Source organism: Carlito syrichta, unplaced genomic scaffold, assembly GCF_000164805.1.
Source record: "Carlito syrichta isolate Samal-C Ts95f unplaced genomic scaffold, Tarsius_syrichta-2.0.1 Scaffold309783, whole genome shotgun sequence".
Classification (NCBI taxonomy): Eukaryota; Metazoa; Chordata; class Mammalia; order Primates; family Tarsiidae; genus Carlito; species Carlito syrichta.
In genome coordinates this window covers 185128-212445 of record NW_007253879.1, presented here as the reverse complement: position 1 = coordinate 212445, position 27318 = coordinate 185128, and the positions used below count along the sequence as shown (strand labels likewise).

Below are 27318 nucleotides of genomic sequence, written 5' to 3'. Positions count from 1 at the left end.
TAAATCAAAAAAAAATCAGCCGGGCGTGGTAGCACATGCCTGTAATTCCGGCTTCTCAGAAGGCTGAGGCGGAAGGATCACCGGAGCCCAGGAGGCGAGGCTGCGGTGGCCGGAAGCGGCCACTGCACTCCAGTCTGGGCGACTGAGTGAGACTCCAATTCAAAAAAAAAAAAAAAAATAGTGATTTGGTAGACTTTTCACTGGATTTACAATTGAGCTTTATATAAAAAATGGCTTTCAAGCTTATTAAACTTGTTATGCAAAAAGACTAAAACCTTTTAATTTTTTTAATAATGGCACTGAAAATACAACCTGCAATATGACAGATTTAGTCAACACATAAAAAAGGTGAGGTAATGATTAAACACTGAGGTACATAACTGATAGATCCTTCAGGATTTGAATTTTATTGCTTGTTTTGCAATTAGTGCTGAGTTAGACAAAATAAATAATTTTTATAACTAGAACTATAATATTGTGGCTGTGGAAAGGATGCTATTCTATATGAGACTATGTAAGATAGAGCTAGGTGGTAATTTCAAATATTAGAGTTCTTGTTCTCTTGAGTGAGAGGAACATGTGTATATAAGATGTAATCAATTTACCCTTGAACAATTTAGGGGTTTAATTTGCCATCCCCTGTCTCACCACTGTGCAGTAAAAATTCCCCCAAAATGTAACCAGTAATAGCCCATGATTGACTGGAAGCCTTACCAATAACATAAACAGTCCATTAGCATGTATTTTTTATGTCTTGTGTATTCTATACTGTATTCTTACAATAAAGTCAAGAAATGTTATTAGGAAAAGCATAAGAAAAAGAAGATAAATTCCTATTCACTAGGTGGAAGTAGATCATCAGGAAGATCTCAGCCCTATGATCTTCACTCTGAGGAGATTGGGGATGTGAGAAAGAGGAGGGGTCGGGCTTGCTGTCTCAGGGGTAGCCAAGCAGAAGAAAATTCTAGTATACGTGAACCCACACAGTTCAAACCCATGTTGTTCAAGGGTCAACTAGTATGTATGCCTTTTCAAACAACAAAATAAATGTTTCAATAGCAGTTAGCTTTTCATACAGTAATTGGTAGAAAAGAATTTTTTTAATAGAAAATAACTTTGAAAAGTGAACACTTAGCCTGTTCTAAACTAATAAAGCACTATAGACTACTATTGTTGCTATTACTTAACATCATCCAAAAAATAACCATTCCCTACTTCATTTTGTGGTAAGGAAGATAAGTAAATCTGATCCTCTTAGAGTAGTGATCTGCCTGGGTTCTACTGTAGGATAGATGAGAAGTTATTTGTAGGCAATAATACTTTGCTAACATAGTCTTGTGGCTGGTGGTATTAATGGTGATGTGTTTCAAGTTGTTGGTGGGAAATTAGTGAGGATGATTTGAGTTACAAACAGGTAACAACAAAGGCAGGATCATTGTCTCAGAAAACCTTCCTGTGTTTCCTGGGAAGCAGGGCTCAATTTGTTCTAATAGATTTGATAGTGTTCTAATGGAATAGACAAAAGTTCTTGATTTTTCTGGGAGCAACGGACCCTTTCATAATCTGATGAAAGCATTGAATTCTCTTTCCAGAAAAATCTGCAAATGTATGTTCACGCAGAATGTTTATACAATTTCAGGAGATTCACAGATGTCCATGAAGTCCATCTTTCTAGAGTACCCTCAGTAAGATAATATCCTCTATTTTGCACATTGAAGAAAATTAATTATCTAATGTTAAAACTACATATTGAGTAAGAAATACTAGGAGGTAGATTTCAATTATAGACAAGGGTACAGCAGGAGAAGATGGTACATGATGGAGCAGAGTGTGGCAGTGACAAATGATAATTCAGTAGGGAATAGCACAGTGATGGACTACTCAGCCAGATGGCTAAGAGCAGGGGAACAGGATACCTGTTGGGGAAAGAGGACCAAAAATCTGACTCCGCTATTCATGACCTTGCTAAAGACCAGTCTTTCCCTTTTTGATATATTTGAAATCCAACTAAGTTAAATAAGTGTCTTAGCTGGGTCCATTGGGGATTTAGGTTTTTGCCTTGCAATTTTTCCTTGAGCAGAAGCTTTATTGAACTTTTGATCTCAAGTGCAGTGATAGCCTTTGTTAACACTCAATGCTGATTAAGCAATATGAATTGACATTTTCTTTTTTTTAGTAAATGAAAATAGCAATAGACAGTAAATGCTGAAGATCATATCTAGTGAGAACTGTAGCTTGGATTAATCTTCTGGGTCTCATCTATCTTCTATGAGCCTGATGACTTGTTAATATGATCAAACTGAGCAATATATTTGTAAAATAGTTAAATACATCACAAAACTGTCAGTAAAACACTGAGCTATGAAAGGTACAAAGAAGTGTACCTGTCACAGCCTTTTTGTTCAAAAGTTTTAGTCTTGTTGAAAAGGTAATAGTGTGCCCATGAAAAATTAGGAAATATGAGCAGATTAAATAAGCATGTAAGACATTAGCACAAGAGATGCAAGTGGTATGTAGCTGATGATGGGATTGGTGGCTCAGTGCTTACGGCTGTGTTCCTAAGAGTACAATCTCTCCTGTTGTGACTTCTCAGCAAAGGATTATTACAGGAGAGAAACACACCACAGACAGAAAAATGCATTCAAATTTAATGTTGATCAAATAAAATGAAATTGTGGTATTGTGTTTTGGATACTGCTTGTTTTAGCTAAATATATTTTTGTTTGCACTACCCCGAAAAAGAAAAACTGAAAGAGATTGACAATATGGAATGATGACCGGGAACTCATTCTTAAGTTCTGTTTATTTTCCCCTGGCTGTAGCTATTGGCACCCACCTCCATAACATTGGTGTCGGCTTCTTCCTTCCTTTCAGGGCCAGCACTATGACCTATTATGTCAGGCCAGCTGCCTGTGTCATGTGGTCCCAAGGCCTCCGCAACCCACAGCTATGCTGTGTGTCCCCTCTTCCCACTTGGAGATAGCTGAAATTCTGTTGTTTTAATTTATTCCCTTAAGCTTGAAGACATTTCTGCTTTAAAAACCTTATTGCAGATGCAAGCCACACTGGAAACAGTTTTGTGGTATCATTGTTAATTTGAAATTAATTGTTAATTTGAAGTGAAGTAGGAAAGGGGTTATGTGTTTGAGGAGGGTCACTGGGAAGCTGGGGTAGCAGGAGGACAACTCAAGTGCTCAGGGAAGGCATCTCACTACACTCACCAGAATTCTGTCAAGTGCTGTCACTGTCCTTGTGCTCTGTTCCCGAAGCACCATGTTCGGCCTGACCTGGTCTTCACAGTAGTCTTTCATCTAGGAAAGCGACCCATCTTCAGTGCTACAGACTCATCATATGAGAAAAAAGTGATCATGATTTCCCATAATACCTGTCCAACCAGAGCAACAGGATCTTCATGAGAATTACTTGGGGAGCAGTCTCACTTTCATACTACTTTTAAGTAATTTTAACCAGCTACCTCTTCACATAAAGATAGCTGCAGATACGACTGGATGCAGTGGCTCACAGCCTATAATCCCAGAACTTCGGGATGCTGAGGTGGGAGAATCACCTGAGGCCAGGAGTTCAAGACCAACATGGGCAACATAACAAGACCTCTTCTCTACAAAACAATAAAAATATTAGCTGGGTGTGGTGGTACTTGACTATAATCCCAGCTCCTCTGGAGGCTGACGTAGGGGTTGAAGGCTATAGTGAGCTGTGATCGTGTCACTGCACTCATGCCTGGGCAACAGAGCAAAACCCTGACTTTAAAAAAAAGGTAATAGTGCGCCCATGAGAAACTAGGAAATATGGGCAGATAAAATATACATGTAAGACATTAGCACAAGAGATAAAAGTGGTAAGTAGCTGATGATGGGATTCGTGGCCTCTGCACTCCATCCTGGGTAACAGAGTGAGCCTCTGACTCCAAAAAAGGAAATGCTGCAGTGACCATTGTACTATTTAATTTTTTTTTAATTCCTTTAGAAGTATCTGCTACCCATTAAACAACTGGATCTACTGAATTTGTAACTGCTTGCTCATGGGATATTCTTTTTCAGTCAGATATTTTTATGATGACCACTTATATACCTAATCCTGAATTGTATCCCACATCTTTAAAATAAAAATTTTTTAAAGATAGTGAAAAACAAATTTTAAAACTTTAAACTTTAATAGTGCCTACGTTTCTGAGGTTTATCTAGCTTTTGCTAAATTCCAAAAGATACTCAGCAGAATAAATTCATTTAGATTTCTAAGCATTCAAGAACATGTAGCCTGCAATGAGTCTTAAATTTCTAAAAATAGCATAGACAATGGTAGAAATGTCAATGATCCATGGACAGGCCTTTCCTGTTCAAAGCCAAACACTACATTAGACAAGTTTCATCTTATTTTTAGTTGTGCCCATCACCATAAAAGCTACTTATTTCTAACACATGTAAAGTAAGAGTGACAAATACCTAGATTTAACTGGATTTCACTTTTTTAATAGAGCTTTTCAGAAAAAATAAAAGTAAGATGCTTTTTACCTAAGCTAATAAACTATATTGAATTCTTTGTGTCCCGAATGTGATTCCTTTGAAAATACAGAACTTTCCATTTCTAAAGTGGAAATTTCTAAATTTTCACAAACTACTTCTTCCTGAAGGTCCTACATTCCACTTTAAAAGAAACACCAGCATGACTCAAAGCCCTTACCATAATACTAGACTATTCTAGTGAGACCGGTATGTACAATGCTATCTGCTCTTACCCAGCATGACTACTATCACAAATCTGCAAAACTGGAGTATTAGAGACGGTCTGATATGTTCTTACTGGTGAAAGAACTGTTTTGACTGTCATCAAGTATCTGCATATTGAAAGTCTCTGGCCCTTGACACTGTCTTATGCCTTACAAGGTGTTTATAGATGAAATAGGAATCTTGTTGTTGGCACTGTGTGAGTTTAATGATTCTTAAGAACTCACATGAACTGAGCAAATGAGATAGAAACATGGCATTATTGATCATACTGATTACTTGCTTTGTCATTATTTTTGCTACTTCCCAGCCTTGCCAGACCCCTGATGACTTTGTGGCTGCCACTTCTCCAGGACATGTCATAATTGGAGGTCTGTTTGCCATTCATGAAAAAATGTTGTCCTCAGAAGACCATCCCAGACGACCACAAATCCAGAAGTGTGTTGGGTGAGTAAATCCTCTAAAAACATATTTATATTTCAGGATTGTGCCTTGAGACTAAGAGATGGAAACTGTGTGTTTGTACTCACATCTAAATTGTTTTAATAAAATTAAATTCATATATATTTTAAGTTGTGTGTGGTTATTCTTGTAATCCTACAAGTGCAGAGGCAATGAATGCTGTTCATTAATGCATCTTTTCAGATTTCTCCTTAAAAAATAATCCCTGAAGTCACTTGAGAAGACACCCATTCTTTACTGCAAACATGCATGACCCTCTGCACTCCCATCACCTACAGCAGGTATCTGTTTAGCACATGGGCCTATTATTTAATGCTTTGTTTAAAATAGACTACAGTTAAATTTTGTCTCACATGAACATCATTGTCAATGCTGCCTTTATTTCATTATTGAAATAATTTAATTCTTTCATCATAAATGAAGACCCTTCCCAGCTCATAGTGTTTCTTTCTCCCTGACGAATGCTTTGCATTGTGAAGGCTTAACTACAGCACAGTGGGAAGAGGAAAGTGGGGTGGAAGGAGTTGACAGTGGATTTTCTCTCAGGAGAGCAGGATAGTTGATGCTTATTTTAGTTTGGGGACAAATTAATTTTGCAAACTTAGGAAAATCACTTCAACTCTTTGGGTTCCAGTTTCTATTTCCTCAGGTATAAAATAAGGGCCTTGATAGCCTTTGACAAAGCAGGCAGCATCAGTGTCGTTGCTCTGACATGTGATACCCATGCTTTCTTCCGACTCTAAAATACTGCTTCTATCTTGGCATTTTATGTGTAATTTTAATCTCCTTTTTTCTCTTACCTCTCTTAAGTTGTCAAAAAGTATCTACCAAGCCCTCTAAGAATGCTTTCAGACTATGTGTGCTTGCAGTAAGCTCATTGTTGTAAAATTTCTCTGACTGTAAACAGCATCTGTGGTATCTGAGATGTCCTCAGTGGCTTAGGGTGTAGCTATTAGTGGAGATTGTGGCAGAGTTTTGCTGCAGACTATGATGCCAAGTAAGCCAGTCTTTGGGCCCCTCAGTGGTAGCAGCTGTGGGCTAAGCGTGCCTGTCCTTGGGCCCCAGGGCAGCACACACTGGCACCGGTGTTAGTGGGTCCAGGCAGGCCAATCCTAAAGCCTCCAGGTGGCTTGCTCAAATGCTAATCATGGTAGTCATGGACTTGGCAGGTGGATGAGTTCTCAGGCCCTTAGACAGCTGGTGTGGTGTGGACAATGGTAGTGACAGTGACAGGAAGACCCTCTGGTTCCTGAGCAATGTGTGTTGGTGTTGGTGCTGGCTGCAATGAGCTGGGTGTATTTTTTTTTTTAATTAAAATTTGAAATGCTGACTTGCCAGATTTCATGTTGAGATGGTCCACAAGGACAGACAGTAATATTAAAATAGTTTATGAGCTAAAAGGAAATTTTAGGATATCAAACCCTGAACAATAATATCCCTTTTTATTCATTAAAAATAAAACATTTATTGAATCTTTTTTATGTATTAGGCACTATTTGTACTCTTTTTCTATACAGCCATGGTTGAGATACTTTTAACAGTAAATCAGTAAGCAAATCACTCAGGGTTCTGGAATAGTCACAAATCAGAAAGTATAGGAAATACCCTCTGAATGTGGAAATAGTGATGCCTCAGAACTAAAATAGGGTACTTGATCTAGGAGAAGATTGTTGGGCTCTACTCGGAGTCTGTTAAATTTAATTCTTACAAGTCTTATCTTTCTGGTTTCCAAACACAACGGATTAGAGCCAGAAAACTGGAAGAGGGGCGTATGAGTCTAAAAAGCAGATACTTTGACAGCAAGAAAATGCTGATATTTAACAACAAAAAGGAACAAAAATCAGACACAGTTTCAAATTGCAGAGGACTAAGCTGAGTGTTCAAAATGATTCCAAAACTCATCAAAAGAAGGTTAAATTATGTATCTTAGACTTCATTTAAGAAACTGTGGGTTTTTATATTACTCTTTATAAAGGTTTCCACTAAAAATTATTATTTTTTATTTTTTTATTTTTTGAGTTGGAGTCTCACTCTGTCACCCAGACTGGAGTGTAGTGGCCGCTCCCGGCCACCGCAGCCTCGCCTGCTGGGCTCCGGCAATCCTTCCGCCTCAGCCTTCCGAGTAACCAGAATTACAGGCATGTGCTACCACGCCCAGCTGATTTTTTGATTTATTGTAGAGATGAGGTCTCACTGCCCAGGCGGGTCTCAAACCCGCAGGCTCAGGCAATCCACTCACCTCAGCCTCCCAAAGGCACGGGATTACAGGCTGAGCCACCGAGCCCGGCTTAAAAATTATTTTAAGATAGAGCTTAGATCCTTCAAAAGGTAAGCTTCACTCATCCAGAAATTATAAGACAGAGATGCTGATAAAATTGGATATCACCATGTCAGTAGAAGAGTTGTATTCTGATTTCAAAAAACGCTTATTTCTCAACAGCTTTGAAATATCAACCTTTCTTCAAACTCTTGCCATGATACACACCATTGAGATTATCAATAATTCAACACTATTATCTGGAATCAAACTGGGTTATGAAATCTATGACACTTGTACAGAAGTCACAGTGGCCATGGCAGCTGCCCTGAGGTTTCTTTCTAAAATCAACTGCTCCAGAGAAACTGTGGAGTTCAAGTGTGACTATTCCAGCTACATGCCAAGAGTTAAGGCTGTCATAGGTGCTGGCTACTCCGAAATAACTATGGCTGTCTCCAGGATGTTGAATTTACAGCTCATGCCACAGGTAGGTTTTTTCTACCTTCACACGTTGGCTTTGATCATATCCACTATTGTGAAAGGATCAGGGGAACCTGGGGAAAGTAGTTAGGAAGTAGCTTTACTTTACCCTTTATGTCTCTCCAGTTAAAGATGCGCCACATTACAGACAGCAATTGGAAAGTACCGGGGGGGTCATCCCTTAATCTTAATCAAACCATCCTTTAATCTGTCAGGTCTAGTTTCTGACAGGTTTCAGCTTGATTTAGATAAGACACAAACCTCTGGGGCTTCAACTGCCCTGTTTCTGAAATAACACAAGGTGGGTGCTATGAAGAAAACTAAAAAGAGTGAGAGGTAAGGGGATATAGGAATCAAGGATGACTTCTCGAGGTGGTGCTGTTTAGCCTCAAACTTGAATGAGACGGGGTGCCAAGGAAAGATGGGAGAGGGAAGGAGAGTATCTGGCCAAGAAAGCAGTAAGTAATGAAATGTACATGGAATAGCAAAAAGGTCAATCTGGCTAGATCAGTTTGAGTACAAAAGAAGATAGTAAGAGATGCATATGAAGAGACATGCAAAGGTTAGGTCATGTAGCATCTAACAAACCATGGTATGGCTTGCATTTTGTTCTGAGTAAGAATGGAAGGCTTTGAGCAGAGAGTCTAGAGAGCTACTTATCTTCCTGGAATGCAAGCCAGCAACTGGAAAGTAGGCAAGGTCTCTCAAAAGCCAAAACGGGTATCAGGGTGCCGTGTATTAAGCCCTTGCACAGTATTCAGAGACAAGAAAGTCCCCTTGGCTTTCACTTTAAGCCTACTTTCCTTCATATCACACTACTTTGTAACATTCTAGGTTACTACTTTCTAAACTCAAGGAAGATTATAACCCAAAATTAAGCCAGGCACAGTGGCGCCTACCTGTAATCCTAGCACTTTGGGAGGCCGAGGTAAGAGGATTGCTTGAGCCCAAAAGTTTGGGAGCAGCCTGGGCAATATAGTGAAAACTTGTTTCTACCAAAAATTAACCGGGTGTGTTCATATAGTCCCAGCTATTCAGGAGGCTGCCATAACTGTGATCATGCCACTGCACTCCAGCATGGGCAACAGAGTGAGACTCTGACTCAAAAACAAAACAAAAACAAAGAAAAAAGCCAAAAGATTAACAAGAAATAATCATCTGGTAGAAGTGAGGAGACAGAAAAAAATAACATAATTAATGTGTGTAAGAATTCAAAATATATAGCATTTTGGAGGTACAGTAAATAAATACATATACCCCAAAAGATCCTCAGAGTTTCATTATATGATAGCCTAGTGATGTTGGTAATAAAAAATTTAAGTTCAAAATGACAAAACAAAAATAATTATTCCCCAAACACATCAGAAATAAGACTTTGGCTTAAAATGTCTAGACTATGTACAATACTTAGGAAATAAATAAGAAAAGTAGATTACTTTAACAGCTGACTAATGTAAAAATGTGATTTATATGTAGACGACACAAAAGGAAAGGGGAACCTCCATGGGTAACACTGGTCTTACAGAAGCCCAGCCTTACAATGTGACAGAGCACAGCAATGTCAAGTGCTGGAAAGACACCTCAGGTTGAGTAAAAGTTTACTGTGTGCCTGTATCTATTAAATTTTCTACTTTTATCTTAATAGGAGTTCTATAATTTTACAGATAAAGAAACATTAAGTAACGTTCCCAGATTTATTGAAATCGGGATTCAGGATTCTAGCAGTTTGTCGGGCCTTAAAACCTATTGTCTTTCTACCATACCATATGTCTGTTAGAAATAGTAAAAAGAAAAAAAAATGCTGAGCAAGTGACATACTGTTATTGCATCTATGGAAGGTAACAAATCTCCCCAGAATAAAATCACCGAAGTTCCCAGGCAGAACTTTGCACACAGTAGGCAGGTCTTCCAAAATGATGAGGGTTATGACGAGATCTGGGTCAGAAAGCCATAGCCCAAGACCCAGTGTGGCTCTCATGCTCTGCAACTGTCAAGCAAAAATGATCTTGACATTTTTTTAAGGATTGTAATGAAAAAAAGATATTATAGAGACTATATGTTACCAAAAAACCTTAAAATATTTTACATCTGTTTATTTACAGAGAAAGGTTGCTGACCCCTGGACTAGATACTTATTTGACTGGATAATTTTACCTAGAATAAAATCTCCAAGAGAATGAATTTGACAAGATTTCTCACATACTGATGTCCCAAAATGCATTTTGCTTATTTGACTGCCCAGTCAAATATTTTTCCTGTGTTTATGTTTATGTATAAGTACTATCGACTACTGTCCCTGGTCAGAGATAAAGATGGATATAGAGGTGAATGGAGATATGAGATGCCTGAACCCTCAGAGAGTATATACTAAATGTAACATAAAATGATTAGAGAGCAGTGATTCTAAACTATCATCACATGCTAAGTGTCATGATTAAAGCGCTCTTAAAAGTAGTAATTCGTAGAAGAGGAAGTATAGAAAGGACCAGAGAATTTAGGGAAAGGTTATAGAAACTCATAGAAATCAAAGAACGTAACACCTACTGCAAATATTCACCTAGGGTCCATCAGCACCATAACTAAAAGAGTCTCTCCACTTCCAGGTGAGTTATGAATCAACTGCAGAAATTCTGAGTGATAAAATTCGTTTTCCTTCATTTTTACGAACTGTGCCCAGTGACTTCTACCAAACTAAAGCAATGGCTCACCTGATTCAGAAATCTGGGTGGAACTGGGTTGGCATTATAACCACAGACGACGACTATGGACGCCTGGCTCTCAACACTTTTGTAACTCAAGCTGCAGCAAACAATGTGTGCATAGCCTTCAAAGAGATTCTGCCAACCTTCCTCTCAGACAACACTATTGAAGTCAGAATCCATCAGACACTTGAAAGAATCATTGCAGAAGCCCAGGTTAATGTCATTGTGGTATTCCTGAGACGATTCCACGTTTTCAGTCTCTTCACTAAAGCCATTGAACAGAATATACGTAAGATCTGGATTGCCAGTGATAACTGGTCAACTGCTACCATGGTTACCGCTATTCCTAATGTTAAAAAGATTGGCAAAGTTGTGGGGTTTACCTTTAGAAGAGGGAACATATCCTCTTTCCATTCCTTTCTTCAAAACCTACATGTGCTTCCCAGTGACAACAACAAACCCTTACATGAATATATCATGCTTTTGTCTGCCTGTGCATACGTCAAGAACAGCGAATTGAGTCAATGCATTTTCAACCAATCTCAGGAGGTTTTGGCCTATGAAGCTAACAAGGCTATAGAAAGGAACTTGCTCCTGAGAAATGACTTCCTCTGGAACTTTACAGAGCCAGGACTCATTCACAGTATTCAGCTCGCAGTGTTTGCCCTTGGTTATGCCATCCGGGATCTGTGCCAAACTCGAGACTGTCAGAACCCCAACGCCTTTCAACCATGGCAGGTAGTCACTCAAATATCCAAGAAGATCCCTCTACCATCATTTTCCCCATTTCCTTCCTTACTTTAATTTGCAAAGATTTATGTTAATTTCTCTTAATCTTATTCCTTTTATACATAGACACCTTCAGTGTTTAAATAACCTGCATTTCTAACATAGCCCTTTCTTCCTAAAGACCCACCAAAGCTGTGTTCTTTTATTTCCCAAGAAAATGCAGTTGATGGTGCTATTTTCCTTGAGTCATATGAATTATCTCTTTTAATTCTCTTAACAAGCACAAGGGTTACATCAGACAAGATTAATGATCCTTTTTGATTTTACTAAATGTGATGGATGAGAAAACCCTAAGCTAGGAAGTACCAAAAATATGATGCAGTCTGATCTTCTGACTCCATACCCTCTGCTTATCACTGTGTCTCTGGTCGTTTATAATCCCAACACCTCCAGTTATGACTTTCTCAATTAGGATGCTCTCCTTAAGACTTCAGTCCTTTTCAAAGGTATGTTGTTAGGTCAATTATGTATTCCAAGTTTAAAGGAACTGCCAGTTGTGTGTGAAAGAAGTTTTTTCCCTTTCTTATCTTTGTTTAGTTTGAAGAAACTCCAAGTTTAATGTGGCTTCTTTTAGTAAGAAATTTCCATTGTATTTTCTAAAATGTCCTCGAGCAAGGAATTTAAAAGTAAATTATGTATTTTAATGATGACAGGTTTTACTAGAGACAAATTTCTCTCTAATGTGTATTCAAAGCCAAACATGTATGGCTTAAGGTAGAATCGTGTTACAAAATGTATATAGTTTAAATTTGTAACAGAAAGGGAGACAAAAGAAGTAAGACTCAATTCTTCTGGTCATGTAAGTGGATATCAGAACAGGTTCTTTCTACTTTTGTATTTTTAATTAAAATACCTGCAAATACCAGCTCCAAGATCTGAGCTGACCAGTTTACATTAAGGAAAATCATGTGATAGTCAGAGGGTGTTTTAAATTGTTCACCTTTAAACCACTTTTCATTCTGTAAATGCAAAGCCAAAAATCTAAGAGGTAAAATTAAAGAGCAGTACCTTTTTAAGAATTAAAACTCTCTTTTAAAAAAAATATGTATACACACACACACACACACACAAAAGCCGGGCTCGGTGGCTCAGCCTGTAATCCCAGCACTTTGGGAGGCTGAGGTGAGTGGATTGCCTGAGCCCACGGGTTTGAGACCCGCCTGGGCAACTTGGCGAGACCTCATCTCTACAATAAGTCAAAAATTAGCCGGGCATGGTAGCGCGCACCTGTAGTTCCAGCTACTTGAAAGGCTAAGGCAGAAGAATCGCCGGAGCCCAGCAGGTCAAGGTGCAGTGTCTGGGAGCAGCCACTGCACTCCAGTCTGAGAGACAGAGTGAGACTCCAACTCAAAATATATATATATATAAATGCATTTATATGTTGAAATAAGATGCCTACTTGAAAGCATTCCTTCAGTAGTATAAAACTTTAATGAGCGTGGTAAAAAAAAAAAAAAAAAACATAAATTATGTTTTTTGTTCACCATTCTTCATTGTACTCCAAGTTCATTTTTCAATTGTTTTGGCCTGATGCACTGAAGAAAAACTTATTTTTTTTATTTTTAGAGGTAGGCTGTCATAGTGGAATCACTACATAGAATTTTAGAAATGAAAGGCTGAGAAAGAGAAATGGAAATAGTCATAGAGACAGACAGCATAAAGAGGCAGGGATAAAAAGAACCTCATTAAGAAAAAGAAAGCATTATTTATCCACCAGAGATCTGGGAACATATTTTAAATCATTAATAACCCTCAGATATTTTGAGGAAAAGACTTGAGAGAGAATAATCTAAGCAGAGTTCTTCTGAAATGTTTTATTTAAACACTAGGATCCTGTGGTTGTTTTTTTCCCCTCTCAGAGCCTGTTAATCTAGAAACAAGCAGAAACAGGCTGGAAAGAATCAACAGGGAGGCGAGTGACTTGCTCCTTTGATCAAGATGTGAGTGAACCAAAGCTGCTCAGTGCCAGATTCAGTAGGACAAATAATGCAAAAAGTTGTATTTTCATGAAGAAATCTCCATAGCCTTAAACTTAAAGGATCAGCCACATTTAGGGTCCCCAATCAACAATACATTCTTGAGGACTGCTTGGTCTTCTAGCAAAATTCACTAATATTTAAATGATAATTTTGAATGACAAGATTCAAATAATTTTAAAGAGGTTCATTTTTCTCAGTGTTTGGGGTCAATACTTACTTTGGCCCTCTATTTAGTAACATTTGTGAGCAACATTCAGGGACAGTACAGTCACCAGCTTGTTTACTTCAACAGATTTTTAATGTTCCTCTGATGTATGTGAAGATACCACTTCCTTGTATTGACTAGTGATTTGTTTTTGTTTTCTTTCCTTTACTTCTGATAATATATAAGTAGTAGGTGGTGTATGTGAGATGAAAGACACAAATATTTATATATATTCATATATTTATTTAGCAAATATCTGTTGATGTCTCCATGTTTCAGACATTGCATTGAGTGCTGAAGACATTATGGAGAACACAACAGAACTCCCTCCTAGTGGGGTATACAATCACACTAATACAGGGATAGAAGCTGATTACATGTAGGATGATGCATTACAGTGTCTCATATAAACGCAAGATGGCAGGGAAACACATAACTGAGTCCAGCACTAGCCATTCAGATAACTTCTTTCAAAAAACGTGACATCGATGGTGAATATGGTGGATGAGTAGGAGTCAGCCAGAACAGACATCCTGAAGCAAAGAGAAGGCACAGGATCCTTTGGACCTGGGGGCAGAAAATAGGACCCAGGACTGGAGTCTTGCAGGGAAGCTGTGGGCAAATGAGTCCAGAGTTAGTGAAGAACACACTCCAGGGGCTTGTCATTAGAGCATCTCATGCTTCATTCAGTGTGCTGCCGGATGACCTGGGAACCTCATCATTCCACAGGTGATGACTCAAGAGTTTCTCAGTGGAATCTGAACACCTCATCTCTAACAGTCTCCCAGGTGACTGATTTTAAATAGAAAAGTTGCAAACTGTGTTTAAATGCTCTGGCTTGAGAGAGCAAAGGGGAGCCATTTAAAGATATGTTTAGGCAATGATAGGATATGATATTCATTGTAGAAGAGCATGCCGACTGCAGTGTTAATTGACTAGAGGGACACAAAACTGGAGAGAGGAAGTCCATTTGTTGGTAATCCAAACATAAGATAAGAATGCCTGGTATTACAGATGGAACAGAAAGGATGGAGAGAGATGCATGAATGTTTAAGAGAGAGAATGAAGAGTGTTTGGAGACAGACTGGATGTAAAGGATGACAGACAACAGCAAAGCTTTTGCAAAGGATTGCAAATTTGGGCAAGCTGTGCCATTTGTTGAGCTCAAAATACAGAGAAAAGTGAAGCTCTGGTGGGCAGAAGAAATAGGAAGCATTTCATTTTAGAAAGACTGAATTTGAGGCATGTGTGAGGCCTGCAAGTGTAACAGTGGTAGTTCAAAAGTCAGGAGAGGTATGAGAGTGATCTGGAGGGTGGGAAGGATAACAATAACTGATAATGTTTAAGGCCTACTGCTCTAAGTCCTGACACACATCATTTCTGACCTTTTTAATATTAGGGCATGCCCACAGGATACATGTTCTTTACACCCATCTTGGAGAAGAGTGTTCTTGATGGCCAAGACTTGCTGCAGTTTAGAGATGAAGGGACCTCAACTATGAAGGTCTATCCTGTGGTCAATCACATAGTTATCCCTGAAATTGTCCTAGCCTGAGTTCAGTGTGCTTCCTGCTACACCATGGAAAACTTCACAAAAGAAAAACACGTGGTTTGGGCACCAGGACAGAGATGTGAGGCTACTTCCTCTGCTGTTCTCCAATGTGGTCACATAGATACCTCTTTCCACAGCAAGTTTACTTATGGAGACAGGGGAGACATCAGCTCAGGCAGGGAAGTGGAAAACATTATCAGCCCTAACACCCTAATCAGTGTGTTCTTCTGGCCTTATGTTCTCAAAAACAGGACATTACCATTCACGAATTTTGTCGTGTCTACTTATAATGAATTTCAGAGTCTCCATGAAAAGAAATTGATGAAAAAAACATTTAACAGCTTAATAACTAGAATGCTAATGTTCAGAATTCACCTTTATTCAGGCCAATTGTTCTATCATATGTCATGAGTAATGAATGTACTGTTTTATTCACCTTCACCCTCTTTCTGTAAGAACAAGTTTATTTACATTATATAATTTTATTATTATTTACAAAACATATGTGTCAGACCTTTACCTTATAAAGCCTAATTAAATGCAGACAAAATAGATAGAAATCATAGTTCAAACACAGGAATGAGTTTAGGAATGCTCCCTAAAGAACTGAGTTCATGGGGCTTACATGTGTCTATTGCTTAAGGAAGGAACAGGAGAATACCCAGAAAACAGGAAGAAAGGAGGACATTGAGAGGAGACCCTTACATATGCTTTTATTTGTGTTCCCCCTAATTGTTATCATAAAATTGTGTTAGTTAATTCCAATATGTTAGATCTGATATTCTTATTCTTTAAAGTAATACTAATAAATTTGCATTCATTAAAAGGACTAAGAAATCTGTGGGACTATATAATAAAATCAGTACACACACACATAGAGATTTTTCAAATGTGACATTGGTCATTGACATGACTATTATAGCTAATATATTTACCTTAAAATACAAGTTGATAGTTAAATATTCTAATGACAAAAAAACAAAGCATTCATGAAAATTAACCAAAAAGGAACAGACTAGGATAATTCTATTCAAATGAATTATTTCTGTCTTACTCTGTAGACTTTGTAGCCAACATGTTCTATATAAAGCCACCAGGTAATGGGAGGGCCATCATGAGCGCATTCAGAGAGGGTATTTAGTTAGCATATGTATATATCATATTAACAGTGAAGCCAGCACAGCAGCCAGTGTTCCTGCCTCCTAGCCTAGTGTTCCTCACTGCAGCACAAGCTCAATTTGGTCACCCCATTTGTCAGTAAAACATTTCCTGTCCTAATACTATTGTACATCATTCTCACTGTAAAATTGGGCAGCAAGACAATGTATTTCATTACATTTATTTTCCCTCAAGTTAAAAAAATAATTTTATGAATTAAATTTTTTTTAAAAGTAGAATTTAGAGATCACTTTACTACATACTTATTAAAACAGACTGAAGAACCTTTGGAAATCAGATGGAAGGTAATTGTACTAATGAGAGATGGAACCAGAGCTAGCACCCAGGCATCTGCCCAGAGGACCCATTCTGAAATTCTGCAGTGTGGATAAATACAGATGCTCAGAGTTCAACCTTATATTCTAAAGAAGTTACCATTCATAGGAGTTAACTTGCTTTCTCCAATTCACTTAGGAAAACTTGGACAGAACTGAGGCTAGAATCCAAGTGAAATCCATTCACAAATTGTTGCCAGGTGGTTAAGAACCCCGAATCTTTGATCTGGCAATTCCTTTTTTCTCATTTCTCATTTCTAAGTGTCATCCCTTATAAGGCAGTGTTATATGTGGAACAATGGATACACTTAACTATATATATTCAGTGCTTGCTTCTGTTTTTATTTTTTATAGTTACTTGATGTGCTACAAAATGTGACATTCACCGATGGAGGAAATTCATTTCATTTTGATGCTCATGGGGACTTAAACACAGGATATGATGTTGTGCTCTGGAAAGAGATCAGTGGACACACGACTGTCACCAAGATGGCAGAATACGACCTACGGAAGGATGTCTTCATCATCATGAATCAAGAAGCGAAGAACGAGTTCAGGAATCTTAAGGTGATTTTGCTGCTTTGCAGTATTCAGATCAATTGATATCTCACCTGCAAAACCCATCAAGACCCCCAGTAATCTGCCTGCCTGATTACTGTCCACACTTTCCCTCCTTGAATTCCACGATCAGTTCATGTAATGATCCCTTGTACACACTCTCAATTCCTTGCCCCCGTACTCTTCATCAGACTCATTCAGTCAAAACACAACCCTTGTTAAATTCAATGTGGCCCCTATGCAGCTGAACTTGGGGGAAAAAAAGGAAAACATTGCTGACTGGTCTCTCGGTAAATTCATGATCTCTCACCTCCAGTGGGCTAATGCCACCAGGCATTCAGACCATTGCCCTGGTCCATGGAGTCACCCACCTTCCTAGATGGCTATTCCATGCTTCCTCATCCCTCCTATGAGTTCAATACCCCTTCCCTAGCCTCACTTTCAGCTGATTGTTTGCTATTCTAACCAAGCTGAAACAATCCACAGAGAACACCATGTCCCCTACTACCACACTTGTGCCCATGCCCCTGCCTTCCACCCGACACTGTGGATGGATGGTCTGTGCCTCTGGCTAGGGTCAGAAGAGAATGCCAGTGCCTCCTGCCACCACACTGGTGTCTGTGCTCTTGCCCCTCCCATAGCTTCTGCTTCTCCCAAGGTGACAGCTAAGGTCTTTGGGCATCCTGCACAACCTGCCCAGCACCCCCTGACCTCATCTCTCAGCCTCCCCTCACTCACGACCTCACAGTCCCCTGGGTTCTTGCTCCTCCCTGCATGCCTTCCCTTCTCCAGCTCAAGGACTTTGCACCCACTGTGTCCTTTGCCTGTCATAATGTTTCTGATGTCTTTGTGGTTCATTTTTTCACTTTCTTTCTGTCTTCTCTAAACTGTCACCATGTCAGTGAGGACTTCCTTGAACACCCTCTTTAAAATTGCAAACCAACCTAGTATTTATTCACTGTTCTGTATTTTTCTTCTTAGTACCCATCATTAGCTTCCATTCTACACAAGTTGCTTATTTTTATCTTGTTTATTGTCAACTAGAACTTAAAGTCTATGAGAGGAGGGATTTTTGTGTTATGTTCCTTGTTGTGGCTCCAATAATCATAACAGTGTCTGGCATGTAATAGGCACTGGACACATATTTGGTGAATGAGAGAGTGAATAGAGTATTGCTGTCAACCATAGTCTTTTTAAATTTTAGATTCAGGGGTACACACGCATGTTTATTTCATGAACATATTGTGTAGTGGTGGGGATTGGGTCTCAGATGGCCCAGTGAACATTGTGCCCATAGGTAATTTCTGAACCCTAACCTCCTTTCTCACCTCCCTCCTTATTGGGGTCCCCAGTGACTATTATTTCCATCTCTGTGACTGTGAGTAAGAAAATGCAATGCTGATCTTCTGAGTTAGTTCACTTAGGATGATGATCTCCAGCTCCAGCTCCATCCATGCTGCAGAGGACATGATTTCATTCTTTTTTATGTCTGTGTAGTATTCCATGGTGTATATATACATTTTCTTTTTCCAGTCAATTGTTGGTGGGCACTTAGGTTGGTCCCATGATTTTGCTATTGTGGATAGTGCTGCAATGAACATATGCATACAGGTATCTTTTTATATATTGATTTCCTTTGGGTAGATCCCTAGTAGTAGGATTGCTGGGTCAAATGGTAATTCAATGTTTAGTTCTTTAAGACTCTCCATATTGTTTTCCACAGAGGTTGAACTAGTTTACATTCCCACCAACAGTGGATGAACATTTCCTTTTCTCTACAACTGTGCCAACATCTGTTGTTCTTTTGCTTTCTAATAATAGCCATTCTATGTGGTGTGAGGTGATATATTATTGTGGTTTTAATTTTCATTTCTCTGATGATGATTTCTCTAATGATGTTGAGCATTTTTTGGTGTTTGTTGACTTCTTGTGTGTCTTCTTTTGAGAAGTGTCTATTCATGTCCTGTGCCCAATTTTCTTTTCTTTTCTTTTTATTTTTTCTTTTTTTTGGAGCTGGAGTCTCACTCTGTCACCCAGGCTGGGCTCCTGCAATCCTTCCATCTCAGTCTTCCAAGTAGCCAGAACTACAGGCATGCACTATCACACCCAGGTAAGGTCTCACCAAGTTGTGCAGGCTGATCTCGAACCCATGGACTCAGGTAATCCACTTGCCTTGGCCTCCTGAAGTGCTGGGATTACAGGCTGAGCCACCAAGCCTGGCCTATGCCCACTTTTTGATGAGATAAACCATTTTATTTAGTCTATTTTACCCTGTCAGAAGTTTCAGTAAAATAAAATACTTCTTCCTTGGAAGATTAAAATGTAGCTGTTCTTCTGTGTTCTCAGACTTTCACCCTCATTTTCATTTTCATTACCATCACCCTCACAACCACATCATGAACCCAGCACTTTGCTAAACACTATAACTTGCACTGGACCTTTAAACCATGCTCTGACTCATTTTTGTATTGAATACAGAGATAATTCATTTTCATATTGAATACAGAGAAAATTCTCTATCATTTTTGCAAGAAACACTTTTAATTGTTATCAGTACTTAACTCTAGACTCTGTAGGGATGACACTCAATGAGCAGGAGGTGATAGAGTGACAGATAACTGAGTGAGGCTTTCAGTGTCTATGTGGAAGAGGCTGGAGGAGATACCCACAAATATTTCAAGGTTATAGTAAAACCTGAAATCAGGTCAATATCTGGGATCATTTAGGGCATATGTCAAGATTTCCTTATTAGTCTGCAGGCTGGTTGGGGTATCAACACTTCCAATAAGTCACCAAAACTCATAGTACAAAATGTCTGATAATCCTAAATCTATTACTATGCCAAAGTTATCAATACAGGATTTTAGAAAGTCTTTACAGCTTCTTGATCAATGGAGAGGGAGAAGGGGTTGTGTTTCTCTGAAGAAAGGCTGTACTTTGATCCCCCAGTGAGGTCTGGCTTTACCTATGGTTAAATCTTTTTGAATCCTCTGGGCTTCAGGAGAGCGAATCCTTCAGATTTAAAGTTTACCCTGTGGAATCCACAAGACCTATATATGACCTGCTGAAAACCCAGGTCAGCAATAACTGGTGAGAAGAAGACAGCCAGTGCTTGTGGTCCCAGGACTATTGAATCTTGGGTGCTTCTCTCTCTCAGCCAGATTATTTTCATCTTCCAGAGAAAAGACTGGTAAGCTGAAACTTTGATTGCTCCAGACTCAGCTATTGCTGAGAAGAGCATCTTGAGAAAGCATCATTTAATTGTTCTGCTCTGGCTTCCAACAAAGTGAGATGACAGCACAGATTATCTCAAAAGCTATGCCATGAGAAAAAGACCATGAATTGAAATAATAACATAGCTGAAGTACAAAGAATTATTAGCTAGATCAGAAGCATTGGTTCTATACAAGTAAAATGCTGCATGTGATTCACATTGTGACATGAAGATTATCACCTGAATTCTCAAGATGATTTAAACATTTTTTTATATAGGGCTGTCTTTTAACTCATACTCTAATAGCTTTAAAGCATTTTCTCCATCTTAAGCCCTTGTTTATATTTCACGTCAAGATGGCAAAAAAATATATATATACAATGCTATGAATAAAGACCAAAATACTACTTAGTAAATATATCTTCAAATTAAGTCAGGAGAATTTGTTAGGATAATTCTTTTTTAAAATTTACTTGGGATTTCTTCTCATTTTTAATGTAGCAAATTCAGTCTAAATGCTCCAAGGAATGCAGTCCTGGACAAATGAAGAAAAATATAAGAAGTCAACACATCTGCTGCTATGAATGTGTGAACTGTCCTGAAAATCACTACAGTAATCAGACAGGTAATTACAGTCGCTGCAACAGGAATAGTAGCACACCTGAACCATTTCTCTTAGACTAATTTTTTTACATGAATTTTATTTAGGTTAATTTTTTTCCTTTGAAAAAAATTAAAAAGCATTGCCATGCTCCTATTAAATAAATTCCAGTAAAATGTCTAACTATCTTTGAATTTGTTTTATTATATTAACAAGTGCATGACCAACAAATAATAGAGACATAAAAGTTACATCACTTCCAAAGGAAAATGTCATTCCCTCACTCATACTTCCTCTCCAGCAACTCCTAAAGCAATGTAAGTTCTCTGTCAATTTTGTCCAAATACCCCCTTATCAGTGTCATCGGGTCTTATAATTGTAGTGCCAAAGGACAAATAAGTTAATGTTGAATTAACTAAACTGAACATAATAGAAGCCTAGAGGCACCTGGAACTAAGGAACAAGTGTTCATGCAACAAGAAAAGAAAGGAGGTGGGGAGGAAGGGATGAAGGGAGGGAGGAAATGGAATGGAAGGAAGGAAAGGAAGGAGGAAGGGAGGGAAGGACAGAATGGAAGGAAAGAAGGAAGGAAGGAGGGAAGAAGGGAGGGAATGGAAGGAAAGAAGGAAGAAAGGAAGGGAGGGAGGAAAGGATAGAATGGAAGGAAAGAAGGGAGGGAGGGAGAGTGGGAGGGAGAGAGGGAGAGAGAGAATGAAATGAAAGAAGAAAGGAAGGAAAGGAGGGAGGAGATAATGGAAGGAAAGAAGGAAGAAGGAAGGGAAGGAGAGAGAGAAGGAGAAAATGGAAGGAAAGAAGGAAGGAAAGGAAGAAGGGAAGGAGAGAATAGAAGGAAAGATGGAAGAAGGAAGGAAGGAAAGGAGGGAGGGAGGGGGGAAGGAAGGCATTAGAGAGGGAGGAGGAAATAAGGAAAGGAGGAAGAAGGGGCGGAGGGAGAGAATGGAAGTAAAGAAGAAAGGGAAAGAGGGAGGAGAAAGAAATAAAGGAAGGAGGGGGGAGGGAGGGAGGGGGAGAGAGGGAGAGAGAGAGAGAGAGAGAGAGAGAGCTTATCTTGGCAATCTTATTATTTGTACCAAAAGGTAGAAGTCAGACCTAAAAAGAAAGAAGCTTCTGTGAGCCAAGGGAGGAGTTATTGACAGAGATGGGATGGAGTCACTGACTGTTTGTCAGCCCTATCTTTGACAAGACCAGAGCAAAATACACAAAGTACAAGAGTGAGATCGGCAGCCTAGCAGCCCCAAGAGGAACTATCAGCACTGTCCCTGAATTAAGCATCATATTAAATTAAAAGTATCATATTTCCTTGTTTATTGGGGCACTTCTATTCATCTTCTATAAAAACCGAGAAACCCGGAGCTGGGATAGTAACCGAGTGCTTATTCTTTTTCTTATTGGCTTCAAGGGAAGACATATACCAATGAAAATATTCCAAGATTCATTTTTTGCCATTGTCTCAAAAAAAAAAAAAAAAAAAACGCCATGTATCCCAACCTGAGAGGTACTGTACTGCCTAATTAATTAGATAATTGGTGGGGTTTAGGGGAAGTGTCAGGCTACATTGTATATAGCTACTATCCTCCAAATGAGAGAAATAAAAACACCAAGAGAATACATAACATTTATTTCCCAAAAAAGATATACAAGTGTCTTGAAAGGTTCTCTCTAGGTTGACTTTGGATAACCAGGGCAAGTTGCTTTCAGCACTGAAGACACCTTGAAGGCAAAGCTGGAAGCTGGGTTATCTAAAAGGACCTCCTCTGCTCTTCTCTGTAGCACACGGCTCTCACGGGCATTTTTTTCCCCTTCTCCTTCCTTCCTCTCCCCTCACTTTGGCCTTTATCTCTCACTTTCTTTGGATCTGTGCATGTTTTAATAAGTAACCAATGTGACAATTATCTCTATCTATCCTCTAGTCTGGACTATTACAGGAGGGGTCTCCTCTGTAGGACTGAGGGCTGTCGCCTAGTTTAAATGTATGCTATGTGACGGAGTCTCTTCTGTCTTTAGATATGGATCATTGCCTTTTATGCAACAACGAGACACAATGGGCTCCCGTGGGGAGCCCTGCTTGCCTTGAGAAGGAAGTAGAATACCTAGGCTGGAAGGACTCCTTGGCCATCCTGCTGCTGGGTCTCTCTCTGCTGGGAAGCCTGTTTGTTCTGGCTGTTGGCATCATATTTACAAGAAACCTGAACACACCCATTGTGAAATCATCTGGGGGATTACCAGTCTGCTATGTGATCCTCCTCTGTCACTTCCTCAACTTCGCCAGCACGGGCTTTTTCATTGGAGAGCCACAGGACTTCACATGCAAAGCCCGGCAGATGCTCTTCGGAGTGAGCTTTACTCTCTGCATCTCCTGCATTTTGATCAAGTCTCTGAAGATCCTGCTAGCCTTCAGCTTTGACCCCAAGTTGCAGAACCTTCTAAAGTGCCTCTATAGACCAGTCCCCCTGGTCTCTGCCTGCACAGGGGTCCAGGTGGTCATCTGCACACTCTGGCTGGTCTTGGCACCGCCTGCTGTGGAGGAGAATGTCTCCCTGCCCAGAGTCATCATCCTGCAGTGCGAGGAGGGATCCACACTTGCGTTTGGCACCATGCTGGGCTACATTGCCATTCTGGCCTTTGTTTGCTTCATATGTGCTTTCAAAGGCAGGAAGTTACCTGAGAACTACAATGAAGCCAAGTTCATTACCTTCGGCATGCTCATCTACTTCATAGCTTGGATCACATTCATCCCCGTCTATGTGACTACATTCGGCAAATATCTGCCCACGGTGGAGATTATTGTGATTTTAATATCCAATTATGGGGTCCTGTGTTGCACATTCTTCCCCAAATGCTATGTGATAATTTGCAAGCAAGAGACTAACACAAAATCGGCCTTTCTCGAGATGGTTTACAGTTACTCCTCCCACAGCGTTGGCAGCCTGGCCATGAGCCATGCTTCACGGGACTCCACAAACAGTAGTGTCACAGCAACCAATCCCAACTCCAGCGGTGCATCCTCAGCCTGGCAGAAAAGCCAAGATCTTCAGCTGCAAACGTTGGCACACACATGCAAAGAAAATGCCACAAGCATATCTAAAACTTTGCCTCGAAAAAGAATTTCAAGTATATGAATGAGCCTTAGGAGATGCTACATCTTGGTGCAAAATGTTTCTAGGGTCTTTGCATTTAAGAGGTACATTTACTTTCCCAGCAAATATGTCCTATGTATCTCTTCACTGCCACCATCTTTCCCAAATTTTGTTTGAACACCTGTTTAACAAATAAAATAGTCCTCAGCCTGAAGCTCCCTTCATGCCTTGCCACTTTCATTGGCCTCCACCTTTGCCTCCTTCCCCTGAGGCATATCATTAAAGACATCTCTTCTGGTCAAAGTTATCCCATAAGATAATCTCCTTATTCCATTCTCTTCTCTGTATGGATTTTTCTTCTCCCTTGAGCATCTCGAAACCTTTCCCTTCCCCTTCCACTTACTCGGTGCAGTTAACCTAGCACCTGATTAATTGCCATGTGATATCCTAACTACAAAGATACGAAAGCAGCAGGACATTGCTTGTGACTACAAGGCACTCAGAATTTAAGGGGAGACAGTCACATATAGATATCCCCAACCAGTGTGAGGCACTTCATGATTATAATGTGCATTGAGCACTCCAACAGTATAGTGAGATGGCATTTAACCATGCCAGGGACCATGGGAGGACTGAGGGAGGGACTAAATACGGTTGTTATGTATACGTGAGCTACTCAGAGAAAACATGGAAAGGTATTCTGGATAAAGACAGGAAGCAGAAGCAGAAGCAGAAAGCATGACAAGAAGGTGTGGTCAGGGAACTCTAGTCATGTTGGTGTTATCAGAGAGGAGTCTTCTGTTATGCAGAGGTTAAGTAGTGAATGCCTCATAAGGAGATTAGTTCTTTATTCTATGGGCAGTGGGTGGCCTACAAAGCATCTGGCAGAAAAGAGACAGGCACCTCAAAGTCCCATTTTAGAAAGGTCATTCTGATACAGGGTGGAGGATGGAGTCTAGTTAAGAGAGGATTAGGATCTGTGTCAGGGCATAGGAAGGAGGTTCTGTGTATGCATTCAAGTTATCCAGGAGGATAACTTATTTGAAGGGGTTGGTAACATTAGTTACAGGCTTTCAGTCTGCCATATTGAAAGGTGGTTTGGGATACAGGAGAAAGAGTTGACTTAGAGTAAAGATGGACTGTTGAGCTTGAGGAGCCTGGATAAACATCAAGATGCGTCAAACATCCAGGTGAATGTAAGGCCATGAACTCAGAGGATAAACCCAGAAGGGGTTGGTCTGGGCTGGTGACAAGGACTTGGATGCCATGTTCACATTGCTCCCATCTTTATGAAACAGATAAACACACACAAAAAGCATTGCTCCAAACTTGGCTTCCTTTTTTGCTGCCATTCTTTTTCTTCCTCCTTTTCACAATTGAATCTTTAGAGAAAGAATGTCACTATGGACTTGTGACCTATTAGCTCTGAGTTCACTTAAAATCTGGCTTCTAGATGTGACAATGCTGAAATAGTTCACAGAGAAGTTACCTGTCACTCTTTATCTCTCAGATTGAATGACCATTTTTAAGTGTTCATCTCCCCTGAATCGTAATGGCATTTCTGGTCTAATTTATCTCATTGAAATTCCCCTTCTTTGTTCCCTTCATGACTTTTTTTTTTTTTGAGTTCGAGTCTCACTCTGTCGCCCAGACTAGAGTGCAGTGGCCGCTCCCGGCCACCACAGCCTCAACCTGCTGGACTGCAGCAATCCTTCTGCCTCAGCCTTCCAAGTAGCTGGAACTAAAGACACGTGCTACCATGCCCAGCTAGTTTTTGATTTATTGTAGAGATGAGGTCTCGCCAAGTTGCCCAGGCGGGCCTCAAACCTGCGGGCTCAGGCAATCCACTCACCTCAGCCTCCCAAGGCGCGGGATTACAGGCTGAACCACCAAGCCCAGCCCTTCATGACTTTTTAAAGCCTCCACTAAGTCAAACTCTTCAGGCTGATGCTCTGGCTATTTGCTCAGTCTGTTCTGGTCTCCTTTGCTAGCCCATCTTCCTCCGCTTGACTCTTACATGTAAATTCCATCTTGAACCTATGCCTGTTTTCTCACAACATACTCCTTTACTGTGATATTACCCATCTCCCTATCTTAACTTTGACCCAACAATTCCCAAAGTCATATCTTCAACCTGGTTCACTCTTATCAACCCATCTGCTGGTCCCCAAGACACTTAAAATTCAACATGCCTAAAACTGAATCTGTATTTTCCTTCCCCCGACTCCCTCCTCCTCCTTTTCCTCCTGTGTTTCACTTCTCGGTATGTAGTGCCACTCTTGGGTTGTATCCATGACTCCACTGTCTGCGTCCCCTCGTACACTTTTAATTCATCACTTGCCTTTTATTTTCTAACATCTGCATTCTCCCAACACCTTGCCATGATCTCTCTTCACTTCCTTAATCCAGGCTTTCATCTTTATTATAGATTGTTGCAACATCCTCCTAGTCTGGCTCTAGTCTCATGTGTTTTACTTTAGAACAGGAAGAGGTCTTGCCCAACTTTCTGTTCACTTTCTCTAGATCTATCTCTATAGTGAAATTCTCCTGGTGTCCTTCCATTATCTTAAAGTCTAGAGTAAGTCAAAGCTTCTTCTCTTGATGCCCAGGCTCTGCATGTCCAGCACCAGAACCTGCTCCAACCTGCAAAATAAAGAACATTTCAGAGGCGGCAAGCTGCTGTGACTGTCCAGCCCTCCCCACACTGCCCCACATCACAAGCTTGAGTGCCTCCCTCAGCCTTGACATCCTCCCTACTACTGGTCTCCCTGGAAGGCCCTCATTCAATCCACCAGACACAGCTCAAGTGTCCCCTCTTCTGTGGAACCTTCCTGCCTGTCCCTGTCACTTTTGCAGTATTTTTCTGCACAATTGCATTCACTTGCTTTTATCTTAAGTTGTTAAATTAAAACTTGTTGAGTGCCTACTTGGTACCAGGCATAATTCTATGCACACAGAATATTTTAAAAATTATAAAATAGACAAGTTCTTTGCTCTCAAGGAGTTTGCATTCTAGTGTTTTCACTATTTTGCAGTGAAGGGTTAATTTTTTTAATTTTAAGAATGTGGGGTACAATTCAGGATTAGATATACAAATAGTAATGGCTCTCTCAGTTGCTCTTTCCTCTCTGTGTTCATGACTATCACTGACACTATCACTTTAAATTAGACTCCTACAACTTT

General features: G+C 39.8%; 1 protein-coding gene across 3 annotated transcripts; it reads left to right on the top strand.

The window, feature by feature from the left end:
• Positions 1–4954: 4954 nt before the first annotated feature.
• On the top strand, positions 4955–24232 carry GPRC6A (G protein-coupled receptor class C group 6 member A). 3 transcript variants are annotated; one of them, XM_008067831.1, is made up of 6 exons: positions 4955–5192; positions 7648–7951; positions 10548–10859; positions 17019–17231; positions 20938–21061; positions 23063–24232. In XM_008067831.1, exons 1-6 carry the CDS (start codon positions 4999–5001, stop codon positions 24175–24177), a joined length of 2262 nt encoding a protein of 753 aa, XP_008066022.1. In that variant the 5' UTR covers positions 4955–4998; the 3' UTR covers positions 24178–24232. The 3 variants fall into 3 exon arrangements, with proteins under 3 accessions (XP_008066022.1, XP_008066020.1, XP_008066021.1); XM_008067829.1 differs by having other exon boundaries at positions 10548–11384; XM_008067830.1 differs by lacking the exon at positions 17019–17231 and having other exon boundaries at positions 10548–11384.
• Positions 24233–27318: the final 3086 nt, after the last annotated feature.